The 12,762-nt window shown below is 42.1% G+C and overlaps 1 protein-coding gene across 1 annotated transcript in view; it reads left to right on the top strand.

Moving 5' to 3' along the window:
- SMS (spermine synthase) overlaps positions 1-11,856 on the top strand; it is a 62,264-nt gene extending 50,408 nt beyond the window's left edge. Inside the window, exons 8-11 of the mRNA XM_049871411.1 lie at positions 217-331; positions 941-1,020; positions 9,279-9,394; positions 11,336-11,856. Of these exons, the coding sequence (XP_049727368.1) occupies positions 217-331; positions 941-1,020; positions 9,279-9,394; positions 11,336-11,375 (351 nt within the window). The 3' untranslated portion in view covers positions 11,376-11,856. The remainder of the gene's footprint in view (positions 1-216; positions 332-940; positions 1,021-9,278; positions 9,395-11,335) is intronic.
- Positions 11,857-12,762: the final 906 nt, after the last annotated feature.

The following is a 12,762-nucleotide window of genomic DNA, read 5'->3' as shown; positions in this document are numbered from 1 at the left end:
AAATAATAGTAGCTACAAGAGTTGTTCTTTTGATTAAATGAAGAGGCATAGAAAGCACATGTAGTAAGAACTTAATTTTCACTATTGTGAACATGGACGAAAGTGGCAGGAGCTGTGGCTTGAGCCCCAGCTGGCATATTCCCCTTCCTCTACAAGTGTTGTTTAACTACATCTGCACTTATTGGCTCACCCGAATGTTTTGGTTCTCTCTGGAAGGTTCTAATAGAAGACTGCATTCCCGTACTGAAGAGGTACGCCAAAGAAGGGAGAAAGTTTGATTATGTGATCAATGATTTGACAGCTGTTCCAATCTCCACATCTCCAGAGGAAGGTAGGTTCTGGTTTTGTTTTTTATTTTAAACGAGATATTGTTCAGGGAAATGTTTCTCTTGGTACAATGTGAAGGTGAAGGAATCTTAGAGAATGTCTAGTTAAATTTCCTCTTCTTTTAAAGGTAGTTAAAATGAAACCTATAGTAGGAAGGTTGCTGGATTGGGATCTGGCTTTAATTCCTACTCTGCCTCTAAATGATTGCAATAACTCATGGCTATTTATTTTAAAATTGTATTTATTTTGTTGTTGAAAATACACACAGCAAAACACACACCCATTTAAGTTTCTCCGTGTATGATTCAGTGACACTGATGACATTCTTCGAGTTGTGCAGCCATTCTCACCCTCCTTTTCTGAGTTGTTCCTCCCCCATTAACAGAAACTCGTTGCCCCCTGAGGTTCCTATCTGATCTTTTGAGGTGCTGTTGTCAGTTTGATCCCATATGGATAGATCTGAAAAGAGCACAATGCTCAGGACAGGGCTATTATTTATTTGTTTTGGTATTTTTGAGTTATTACTGTGAATGCTTGACTTTAGATGTTGCTTTTGATGCATGCAAACCCACGTTTATAAACCTTAAACTTATTTTCTATTTTATACATCCAGATTCCACATGGGAGTTTCTCAGACTGATTCTTGACCTTTCAATGAAAGTATTGAAACAGGATGGGAAATATTTTACACAGGTAGGCTCCCTGACCGTGTGTTTCCTTTCCAAAAACTCTCAATAAGAATTTTATATTTTGAAATTTGATGCGTGTATCTTGATATTTCTGTCTGTTAGGAATAGGACAGCATAATTGAATTACGTTCTTTTAAGGAACACGTTTGTCAGTAGCTGACCTGTTGGGAATTAACGAAGTAAAAAAAAAAAAAATTTTTTTTTTATTTTTATTGTGTCCTGTTCTCTTGATTTCTTCGGAACATCAGGGTTTGGCTGTAGTATGAGCTGCTACCACCAGATGGAGACAGAGATTGTGATTTTATTTTTCCTTGTTTGTTCTCTAGGAAAAAAAAAAAAAAGATTTCCTTAATTGAGAAACCCATTTATCAACATGGGCTTTGGCTATAGCATGGGCTCCTGCCACTAGTGAAGACACATTGCGCTGTTTTTCTCATTCTCTGTTGTTGTTAGCTGCCATTGAGTCAGCCCCCAACTCATAGATACCCCGTGCACAATGGAACAGAAATGCTATAATGGGTTGCAGATTGGACCATTGTGATCGATAGGGTTTTCACTGGCTGATTTTCAGAATTAGATCACCAGGCCTTTCTTCCTAGTCCATCTTAGTCTGGAAGCTCTGCTGAAACCTGTTCAGCATCATAGCAACATGCAGGCCTCTACTGACACAGGAGTGGGGGTTGCACAATGACGTGCAGTGGCTGGGAATTGAACCCAGGTCTCCCTCATGGAAGGCGAGAATTCTACCACTGAATCACCACTGTTCAATTCAAAAGCCTGTTTACGAAGCGTGGGCTTTGGCTGTAGTATGAGCTGCTGCCACCAGATGGAGATAAACTGCAGCGTTTTTCTCATTCTCTAGGAAGCCTCTTAAGAGGCTGGTGGTGTTTCAGTGGTATAAAGCATTAATATATTTAAATGTCAAAAACAGGTAGAGGCCTTAACCTTATTTTCCCGAGAAAGCATTTGCAAGCTGACCCTATCCTAGACATTTTATAAGATCAGAGGTTGATGCTGAAAACAGCTTAGCAACTCTGAGAGACCTTGAATCAGGCCCCAGCCTATCTTGTTTTCCTCCCCTTCCCCTGCACGCAAGAGATGCGGACACACGGCGGTTAATCGTGGACCTTGTGCTTAGTGAAACGGCTGGGAAGCTCGTAGGGCAACAGACGACTGTCAAGTTCAATGGCTGAGGATCCATATTAACAAAGCATCGCAGAAGGACTTTTGAGACTATGCTGGGGGCAGGAGGGAAGGAGCAGTTAAGAGGGGACCACCCAGGGGAGCTACTTGAACTGAACCCTGAAGGTGAACAAGGAGCAAGGAAAGGCATTCCAAGAAAATGGGATCTCAGAGGCTTGGACGCAGGGATGTGTGTGCCACTCTGGTGACTGCAAGCTGATTGTGCAGGACGAATAGGGTGCCCTTTGCAGATCAGCGTCTCCGCTCTCTGCGGTAGGATGTCTGTCCCTTCCCTTTTCAGAGAGGTGTGATAGGGATTCCATTCCACTGTATCTTTTTTCATATTATGAAGTGATCTATACTTAATATTTTCCAGAAATTGGTCAACAAGTGTCTGAGAATGCAACTGTTCAGGTGACCTCAAACACTTGCTTTCCTTAATGGGTGTATCAGTCAAGAACGAGAAAGCTCCTCAGGTATTTTAAGTGGGAAGGGTTTTAATACAGAAAATGAAAGACATAAGCCATGCTTGGGAGGGCTGGGGCAGTGAAGGTCATGGAATCAGCCACTAATGATCTCGGTGATTTCTGAAGAACTCTCTGAGGCTACGCGAGTCTGGACTGTCTGGGAAGTCTCTGCAGTACTACAGTAGGTGATTCAAGGAGCTCAACAGGACAGCTCTGCAACCCTCACATCTGCCTGCAACTGCCACTGGGGAGGAGTGGCTTCTTTTCTGCCTACCAGAGCCTGTGCAAGAGCATAGTCTTGGCAGATTAACCCAGCAGCCATTTAGGGGAACAGGGTGCTGGGACATGTGCTTTTAGACAGTTCAGCAGTGTGGGGGAAGATCAGCAGTTGCCATATGTTTTCTGTTAAGGGCGAGTTTGTAAGTATTTTTGACTTTGGGTGCCATATAGTCTCCGTTGCACCTACTCGACTGTGCTATTGTAGCACAAAACCAGTTGTAGACAGTACGTAAATGATTGGGCATATCTGTGTTTCGATAAAACTTTATTTACAAAAACAGGCAGCCAGCCGTGGGCTGACTCCTGACAAATCAGGTTGGTTGAAATGCCCAAGAGCCTAAGTTTCCCACATCATAAAACACGGATGATACCAATTTTATGTTGCTCTTGTGATGATAGTGTGGAAAGGGTATAAACGGGTATCTGGTTTATAGATGCTTAAATAAATGTTACTTCTTTCATTGTCCCACCAGGGCATGATTTTTGGAAAAGTTTTTATAATACAATTTTTGCAAATAAATCCTGTCACTCTCCCCTTTGACTTTCAAAAACAATGGTCAATGTGATACATCTTCGTTGATAAAACATGAAAACTTACACCAAAGAACAAAGCAAATTTTGCATAGGGAAAGAAGAATTTCTGCAAATCTGGGATTGTGTTCACTGTTTCTGTGCTGCTTTTTATATCGTGATGCATTGGAAGGATTTGCACGTGCCATTTTTCAGAAACTGACCATTCTTTATCTGGAGGCCATATAGACAACTCAGACTTGCCCTTGAATGTTGTGTAAATTTGCCCTCACTTTGAAATGACTGAACCAACCCCTGCTGATGGAGCCAACCCCTACTCTCAACACTTTCTTCATCACAGTCGCCTTCACTTGCTGCGCGTGCAGCTTTTAAATCATTGAAAAGGTTTCAGGCCTTTTGTTGCCCCCAAACCAGAACCAAACTCACTGCCGTCGAGTCAATTCCGACTCATAGAGACCCTATAGGACAGAGTAGGTCTGCCCTATAGGGTTTCCAAGGAGCACCTGGTGGATTCAAACTGCTGACCTTTTGGTTAGCAGCTGTAGCTCTTAACCACTATGCCACCGGGGATCCTCTTGCACTGAAGTAAGGCTACATAAGAGCCCTGTGCACCTGTTCCGACTTCACTACAAATTCTTAAAGACATACTCAGGAATGGATCTCCTTGGTGACCTGGGGACTGCCTGTATTTTAATACATCTCTTTTTGTTAGACCTTTAAGTGTCTTGCTGTAGGCACATAGCACTGTGATAAGTATGCATGTACATAAACATTTAGGTTTCGGGGGAATCTAAAGCACAAGACTATGGTGAAATTGGCGGGCTGTGGAGTGTACCAGGTGTGAGGGTTTCAGTGTGCCCGTAGCACACAAAGGCCCACCACGGTGGTGGGTGTCTGTTTCAGTGCATTCTCAAGAACGCACACTGGGTGGTGCCCTTCTAAAATCTTTGGTGGAAAGATGATCTTGCCTTGATTTACATTTGTTATTTAGTAATGTGGAGCATTTCATCAGCCTACTGGCCATTTGAATTTCTTTTGTGAGTCCTCTTTTGTCTGTCTTTGCCCTTTGCCCATGTTTCTCATTTTTCCTTTTGGGTATTAATCTTGGTGATTGTCGAGAACTTTTTATTTTACTGGATTATTTTCTGCTGATGTTTAGAACTAATTAAAAAAAACCCAAAACACACATTCTAGCCTTGACTCTAAAGCAGGGGTCTACAAACTACAAGCCAAATCTGCCTCTCCACTCCCCCACTTATTGTAAATAAAGTTTTATTGGCACACAGCGACACCCATTTGTGTACATACTACCTGTGGCAGCTTTCATGTTACAACAGCAGAATTAAGTACCTGCAGCAGAGACTGTATGGACTGCGAAGCCTTAAATACTACCTGGCAGTAAAGGTTCGCTGACCCCTGCTTTAAAGGAAATCTACAATGAAACCTACTCAAATGAAGGATTCTTCTTGTTGTAAAAGCAACTCAGTTCAGTGAGTCAGTTTTTTAATAAGTGGGTATTTCTCAGAGTAGAGTATAACCAAAGAATTTGTTTTTTCTTACATTTCTGCAAATAGAAGGAAATTTCACGCAGCTTAAGTCAGGGAAGAGTTTGAGGCTCCGGGATCTTTAACCAAAAGAGACTGAAAAAAATGTGAATCTACTGCAAATCAGTCAGTTTGTAATAGACAACAGGTGGAGTTAGAAAGGAAGCGTGACCGTTTTCTTTTGTCCTGAATATCTATCTGCCTGGTAGACTGCCTTTTATGGGGAACCGCTGTCTTAGCATTGAAGACTAATAGAAATGCTTGCTTGAGAGACCACCACAGCCCATTTGTCAGTATTAACGATCCGGCTTCGATACCTAGGCTTTGCCGGGCCACTTCTACTCAGAATCACAAGTATCATGCCCTGGGCTGTGCTGGTTTCTAGGAATTGTACAGAAGATATTTGAAGACGTGTTTCCTTTCCCAGCATTCATTACAGTTGGAAACAAGGTTATCTCATTTTCTGACACCCAGGGATCCCACAGTATATTTGGTGGTTGAATGGTGCCACATGAGGAGATTCATACAGACCAAGGAGCTTAGGCCTTTGAGGAAGCAGTAGTTGAGAAGCAGGGTGGTTTGACTAGGGACGCATTGATGTGGTTGCCACAGTGTATTTGTTTTAACCTGCCAGGCAATATGCCCTTGATTCTTGCCACTCTAGCCCCCTTCCCCGAGCATGTAGCTTGGCACTGGAGTTAAGGTCAATGACAGGATGAGAGTGTCGTTTGGCCTGTTAATTGGTGATTTACAAAAACTAAATGGTCCCACCAAAAATGGCTTGCATCACAGTGGCCAGTTCATGATGTCACTGTTGTCACCATGGCTGCTTCAGGGCAGCCTTGTCAGCTTGCCCTGAGGCTGGGGAAAGCGTCCCGGATGGCTGGCGGCCAGCAGAATGTTCCAGGCAGAATCGCTAGGAGGCAGATCCTGGGACTTGGCCTCTCCTCTCCCCCATTTAAAAACACTGTAGGTTATCTGACACATACAAAAAGATGTACTTTTTTTTTTTTTTTTTTTTTAACATACATGGCTGCAAAATACTAGTGAACCCCTGACTCCACTACCCAACTTGAGAACTCTGGAACATTACCGGTGCTGTTGACGTGTCTAGATTCCTCCCTGGCCCTTGCCTATCTTGCGGAAGTAACCATTCTTAGTGTTATTTTTTGTAGTATTCTCTGCTTTTCTTTGTGGATGTTTCACATATGTGTGATTTCCTAAATCATTATATTGCATAGTTTTGCTTGCTTTTGAACTTGATAAAAATGGTGTCATTAGGGATATATTCTTCTGTGCCTGTTTTTCTTATATTACAGAAATAATACATGCTAACTGTTTAACTAAGTTTAGAAGATGCAAACAATACAGAAATCTGTGAAATCAAAAAGCAGGAGCCACCTGCCCACATCTAACATGGGGTGAGGAGACCTTTCTAGGCGAACCAAAGCTACCGACTTAACCCCTAAGTGTGCCCCCCTCCACCCAAACCAAAAAACCAAACCCATTGCTGTCAAGTGGCCCTATAGGATAGAGTAGAACTGCCCCATACAGTTTCCAAGGAGCAGCTGGTGGATTTGAACTGCCAACCTTTTGGTTAGCAGCCCGAGCCCTTAACCACTGTGCCCCCAGGGCTCCCATCGCCCCATTATTCCCTTCTTCTCATCCATAATAGGCACTTAATTCTTTGCTATTAGATTTTTGTCCCACTTTTCCCATGTGCCTTATGAAAAAGACAAATGCCGTTTGTTCCATTTAAAATACACAGGAAAAGTGAAATGTATCACATTACTTTTTTTGGGTAGTTCTCCATTTGTGGTGAGTTTTCTTTTTTAAACTGCTTTTTGACAATCTTGGAAAAGAACAAACCGAAACTTTCCTATTTCCTTACCGCATTCTCTGTAAGGAGATCCTCCCATAGACCCTCTACAAAGAGAGAGAGTGGTGTCAATTTTAAGATGACAAGGAAGACCATCTAACTGTGCACCTTGGTGGTATTTCCATTCTATAGCTTCCCTAGTGGTGATGTGTTCTAAAAACAACCAAGCAGTATTTTCTATTTGTGAATTTAAATTACACGTGTGCTGTTTATATGCTCTCATGGTGAACTTGATGTTGAAACCAAATTATATGCTGGTGAAGGGCACTTTGGCCAGATCCCACTGCAGGCCCCTAGATGATGGGTTACTAGACAGGCTGGCACTGAAGGACGACATCATGCTGAGTGACTGTGCTAAGTTAAAACCACCAAGGCCGGTCTTGGAATAGTTCTTTCTACCCTCTTGCACATGACTGGTTGGTTGGTTTTGAAATGCCATTCTCAGAAGTGCTTACATCACAGACTGTCTTCATTTGTAAATAGTCTTCCTCTTACATTGTACTTGACTATTTTGAGGCAAATAGATAATAAAGTTCTTAAGAAGAGATGGCATCTTCTGTATATTCATTAGTCTTCCAAATGTTAAGGAGCCCTGGTGATGCAGTGGTTAAGCACTTGGCTGCTAATCAAAAGGCCATCTGTTTGAACCCACCAGCTGCTCCATGGGAGAAAGATGTGGCAGTCTGCTTTGGTAAAGATAACAGCCTTGGAAACTCTATGGGCCAGTTCTACTCTGCCCTATAGGGTTGCTGTGAGTCAGAATTGATTGGACCGCAATGGGTTTGGTTATTCCAAAGGTTAAAAACTTCAGATGTTGAGAGGAAATAAGTGGTGTTAAAGACTCATCTTGTTTTCTACATTTGTTAGGAAAACTCCTGTGGGAAAAATTGTGCTAAAATGATGATAAACTGTACCCCAGACCTACCAAATGAAAATCTGCATTCTAACAAGATCCCGCGTGATTCATACGCACATTAGAATTTGAGAAGCATTGCTCTAGAGCCAGGCAGATTGATAGTATATCATTTTAATAGCTCTACTATGTCTTGTCCAGCATCTCTGATATTCTTCACTTTTTCTTCTTGGTCTTAGAATGGCTGCTGCAGCTCCAAATGTCATACTAGGTTATAGGCTGGAAGAATATTGAAGGGGCAGGGTCACTGTCTATCCTTCATTGTCCAGAATCAAAAGCGTTCCCAGTAGCCCCCAGCTGCCTTTCATTATTATCTCATTGACCACCCCTAGCTGCTGGGGAGGCTGAAAAAGTGGTGGCAAGAAAGGCATACCAGGTCAATGGGAATAGTTAAAAGTCGGCACTTACTTGTGCATTGAACACTTTTTTAGAGAGTTTTTGTGGGTACTGGCATTCCTTGGGACACACCAGCGTGTTTTGTTTTTTTGGGGGGAGTGAGGTGGGGTGAGTGCTTACCACTTACTTGAAGAAAAACAGGAAAAGATACACGTAAACATGATTGGGGTACTTCATGCACCTATGTTTTTGTTTTTTTTAAGGATGAGTAGCATTTTCTCTCCTGGTGGAATGTTGCTTATCATACGGTGGAGAAAAACACTTGGTCTTATTTAAAAAAAAAAAATAATAACCCATTGCTGGCAAGTCGTTTCCGACCTACACATAGCAACCCTATAGGACAGAGTAGAACTGCCCATAGGGTTTCCAAGGAGCGGCTGGTGGATTTGAATTGCCAACCTTTTGGTTAGCAGCCAAGGTCTTAACCAGTGCACCTAAGGTTAGGTGAAATACAGCATTTTGTATGGTGATTGCTTTTTTAACTTAAGGAAATTTTCAAGCCTACAGAAAGGTTAGAACAATGAATGAAGTCAAGAGAGAGTTTTTGATAGAAGAGTGGAACTGGGGAATGTCCTGAGGAAACTTTTGTTCTCTTGTGCCTTCAAATCCATCACAGATTTTGGGGAAAGTGTGAAGTGTGAATAGGAGGTTGTAGTTTAAACCATTCCAGAAATCAAGACCGTTATCTTTCCAGTACTTCATCCTCAACCCAGTGGTGGTTGTTAGTGGGAAAACTTATTTTGAGTGGGTTATGTGTATGACTCTTACAGTAATTGCAGGATGTCGATAACGATTATGTCACTAATGAGAAATTGGTCTGACCGCTTGCTGATGCTTCATACTCTTAATAATTTGAAATGGCTTGGTAGATGAGGTGGAGGGATAATGAGCTAATAGGCCTATAAATAGAATTAAATGCAATTTGTGGAAGTACAGAGGCCTTATCTCATTTTCAGAGATGAACTTTTATCTAAAGCTAGAATTGTTCTCCTTTATTAAAGAACTTCAAATGAGCGTGACACTCAGTAGGATTCAAGAATGCCATTGTTTGGTTTTCTCTCTTTGATTTAGGGGAACTGTGTCAATTTGACAGAAGCCCTGTCGCTCTATGAAGAACAGCTCGGGCGCCTGTATTGTCCTGTGGAATTCTCCAAGGAGATCGTCTGTGTCCCTTCATACTTGGAATTGTATCCTTTGAGTGTGAGATTGTGTTGCCAGATCAGAACACTCTAGTAAATCCTAAACCAGTTTAAAGCTGTAAATTTCAGCAATAAAAGGAATTGACTCTCTAGTATATAAAGCTTCTGTTCTCAAAATTGGCTGCACGTTGGAATCCCCTGGGAGTGTTAAAAAAGCTGATTCCTGGGTCCCACCCTCTGATTCTGGGGTGTGGCCTCCCATTAGGAGTTGTAACCACTCCCAGGTGGTTTTCATGATTGAGCACCGGTAGTCTAAGGCTATGGTTCTCACAGTTGGTCTCCAGATCAGCAGCTTCACTTGGGAACTTCTGAGAGATGCAAATTCTCAAACCCCTACCCCAGACCTACTGAATCAGAACACTGGAGGTAAGGCCCAGCAAATCTGTGTTTTAAAAAGCTCTCCAGAGGAAGTATGTGTTCATGAAAACATTGAGAAACCCTGGTCTAGAACTCATGGTGACCTCATGTGTTGAAGAGAACTCTTCCGTAGGTTTTCATGACCTTTCAGAAGCAGGTTGCCCGGCCTTTCTTCCACTGTACCTTTGGGTGGGTTTGAACCACCAACTTTTCCGTTAGTAGCTGAGTGCTTAACCATTTGAGCCACCCAAGCACGCGGGGTCGTCATGAGTTGGAATTTACTCAATGGCAGCTGGTTTGGTTTGAGGGTATTTTTTGGTCTAAGACACCACCTAACGTGTAGCAGGCTAAATGTATGAAGACACTCATTCTCTTTTAATATTAAAATTATCCTACTTTATTGTTAATTTCTGCACTTCACTTCATCCTAATTTCCAGTAGAAATCAACAGCTAAAAATAACACTGGGACTCCGAGGGCTTCACTTTTGTGTTTGTTCTGCAGTAGTTCCCCTTAGTAAAGCTAGTCCAGAGAAATAAGAAAGGAACCTAGAGAGAAACTGAAATGTGTGTTCATTGAAAATTTTATAATGTGCTTCCTTCTTCTGAGGAAACCCTGGTGGCGTAGTGGTTAAGAGCTATGGCTGCTAACCAAGAGGTCGGCAGTTCGAATCTGCCAGGCACTCCTTGGAAACTCTATGGGGCAGTTCTACTCTGTCCTACAGTGTCGCTATGAGTCGGAATCAACTCGATGGCAGTGGGTTTGGTTTGGGTTTCCTTCTAATATGCGGACTATGTTAATACAGACAAAAGCATCCTTATCTGCTCCCTCGGAATGGTGGGCAGGCAGTTGTCATTACTGTCCAGGGAGATTCTGTGACTGCGGGGGCTGCAGTGACACTGTTCCCAAGAGCCTGGGACAGGTTGTGACAGACAACTGTGGAGGCACCTGTCCTGAAGAAGCCCCTTAGGTCTTCAGTGTGTTGAGTGGTGTACTTTCTGCTTGGTAGGCTTCCCTGGTCTTCTGTGCCCCCCACCAACCATCCACTTTTTCCAGTCAGGTCTGTGTTTGTATGTTCAGAGATTTTTTAGGAACCAGTTAGTAACATTTGGAGAAAAGGCTTCCTCCCTCTGGTTACCCTGCTCCTTCCTTCCTCCCTTTCCAGCCCCTCCACTTCTCCCTCCCTCTCTTCCTCTCCCTTCCCCCTTTCTTCTTTCTATCCTCCCTTCTCCCTCCCTTCTTGCCCCCACCTCTGCCCCTCCCTTTCTCACTCCCACCTCTCTCTGTCCCTCCCTCCTCCCCCCCATCTCATATTAATCCCCTAAAACTCTTTAGAGACTGTGGAAGCAGTAGTGTTACCTGATAGAATATTTTCGTGTCTCCAGCCTCTTGTCCATCCAGCCCCCATTTGAACATCACAGGTGATGGGCATCCCAGGCTACAAAGGTGACCCCAGTCCTCTAAGTCAGGAAGATTTCTATCCGTCTTCCAGGTTGTAGGTGAGAAAACAAATTTAAAGTTCTGCCGGTTCTTCCTGGAATTACCTGCTTTTATGCCTTGACTCCTTGTCCAGGTGGGTATTTTACACTGTGTGGAAGAAGACTAAGCCTTGAAGATGAGTATCACCTATCACGTGTGCTGCAAATAGCCATCTTGACCTTTACATGCTCAGATGACATCGGAATGAGTCAGGCAATTGATTGTGAATTCCTTAAGGATTTTTTTTTAATTATTATTATTTTTAATTTAAAAAAGCAAATGGAAAATGTATATTTTGATGCGCTAGGGTGTTATTTTTTTCAAAGTCAGCGTAAAGATGATCTGGCAGCACACTCAAGGCTGCTACTTGCACTGAACCCCTAGAATGTGATTTTTGTTACTTTTTATTTCTGTGGGCTTTTTCGTTTTTGTTTTGCTTTTGGTAGACTTTCAATTTGGTTGTTTGGAGGAATAAGCATCATTGTTTTGTTCCTGAGAAAAGTTCTTGATTGTGTTTCTTTAAAAAAAAAAAAAATCGACTTAGTTATTAAGATTTGGTGCTTATGAAAGAGAGTTAAAAAAATGAATAGCATTGCTCCCATTAAAGGTAAAAAAAAAAAAAAATTCACGTGTTCCGTTGTTTTTATTTCAGCCTGGTCCTGTATCTCGCTTCGCTCTCATAGAACACAGGTATCTCCTGGTCTTTTTTTAGTTCTATTGTATCACCCAGTGTCATTACCTCTCCATAGCAGAATGGTCTTGGGGCCTTTTCTGAGCAGTAGTAATGACTTCATTTACCACCCTGGTAAATGATACACAACCTGTTACATTCACCAGTTCTTCATTATAAAATTGACCTGAGGATAGTGAAAGAATGTGCCGCCTTCTAAAGTTGAAAGTCAGAAGCTTATATCTACTCCCACACTTACTGGTGTATGAGATGTGGAAATAAAAATTCATTTTGGATAGCTGCTATGAAGCTTTTTGAGAAAATTCTTGGATGCACAGGTATGTGATAAGACTTCGTAGAGAGGCCCTGGGCAACAAGAGCTACTTGAAAACTCAAGGAAATGCATAGAACTAACAGCTTGGCCTTGTCTTTGTGGGTAATAATCCACATCAAAGACGAGGTTCTAGTGACTTGGATTGTTAGAAGGATATCACTGGATTCTGTTGTTTTCATAGTGTCAGTGGAATGAGTTAATTTATGATGAATTTGCTGTAGGAAAAGCATTAAGAATGAAATAGTGTCCATTTTGAGATAAAATTAGTATCAATGCAGAACATTCTTTCTCCTAAGGTTGGGTCAAGGTATGTAACACATATTCTTTAAAAAAAATGAGTGTTTGCCTACTTTTTTTTTTTTTTTTCCTCTTCCTCCTCTTCTTTTTATTTTTTGTATTGGTAGGGAAGAAGGAACAATTAATAACTAAGAACAAAAGGAATTGGAGTCAGTATGTTTGAACTGTTGTTGTTAGGTGCCATCAAGTCGGTTCCAACTCATAGCAACCCTGTGTACAA

The sequence above is a fragment of the Elephas maximus genome, chromosome X (assembly GCF_024166365.1).
Source record: "Elephas maximus indicus isolate mEleMax1 chromosome X, mEleMax1 primary haplotype, whole genome shotgun sequence".
Taxonomy (NCBI): Eukaryota; Metazoa; Chordata; class Mammalia; order Proboscidea; family Elephantidae; genus Elephas; species Elephas maximus.
Note: the sequence above shows the minus strand (reverse complement) of the source record. Positions and strands in the feature narration are given on the sequence as shown.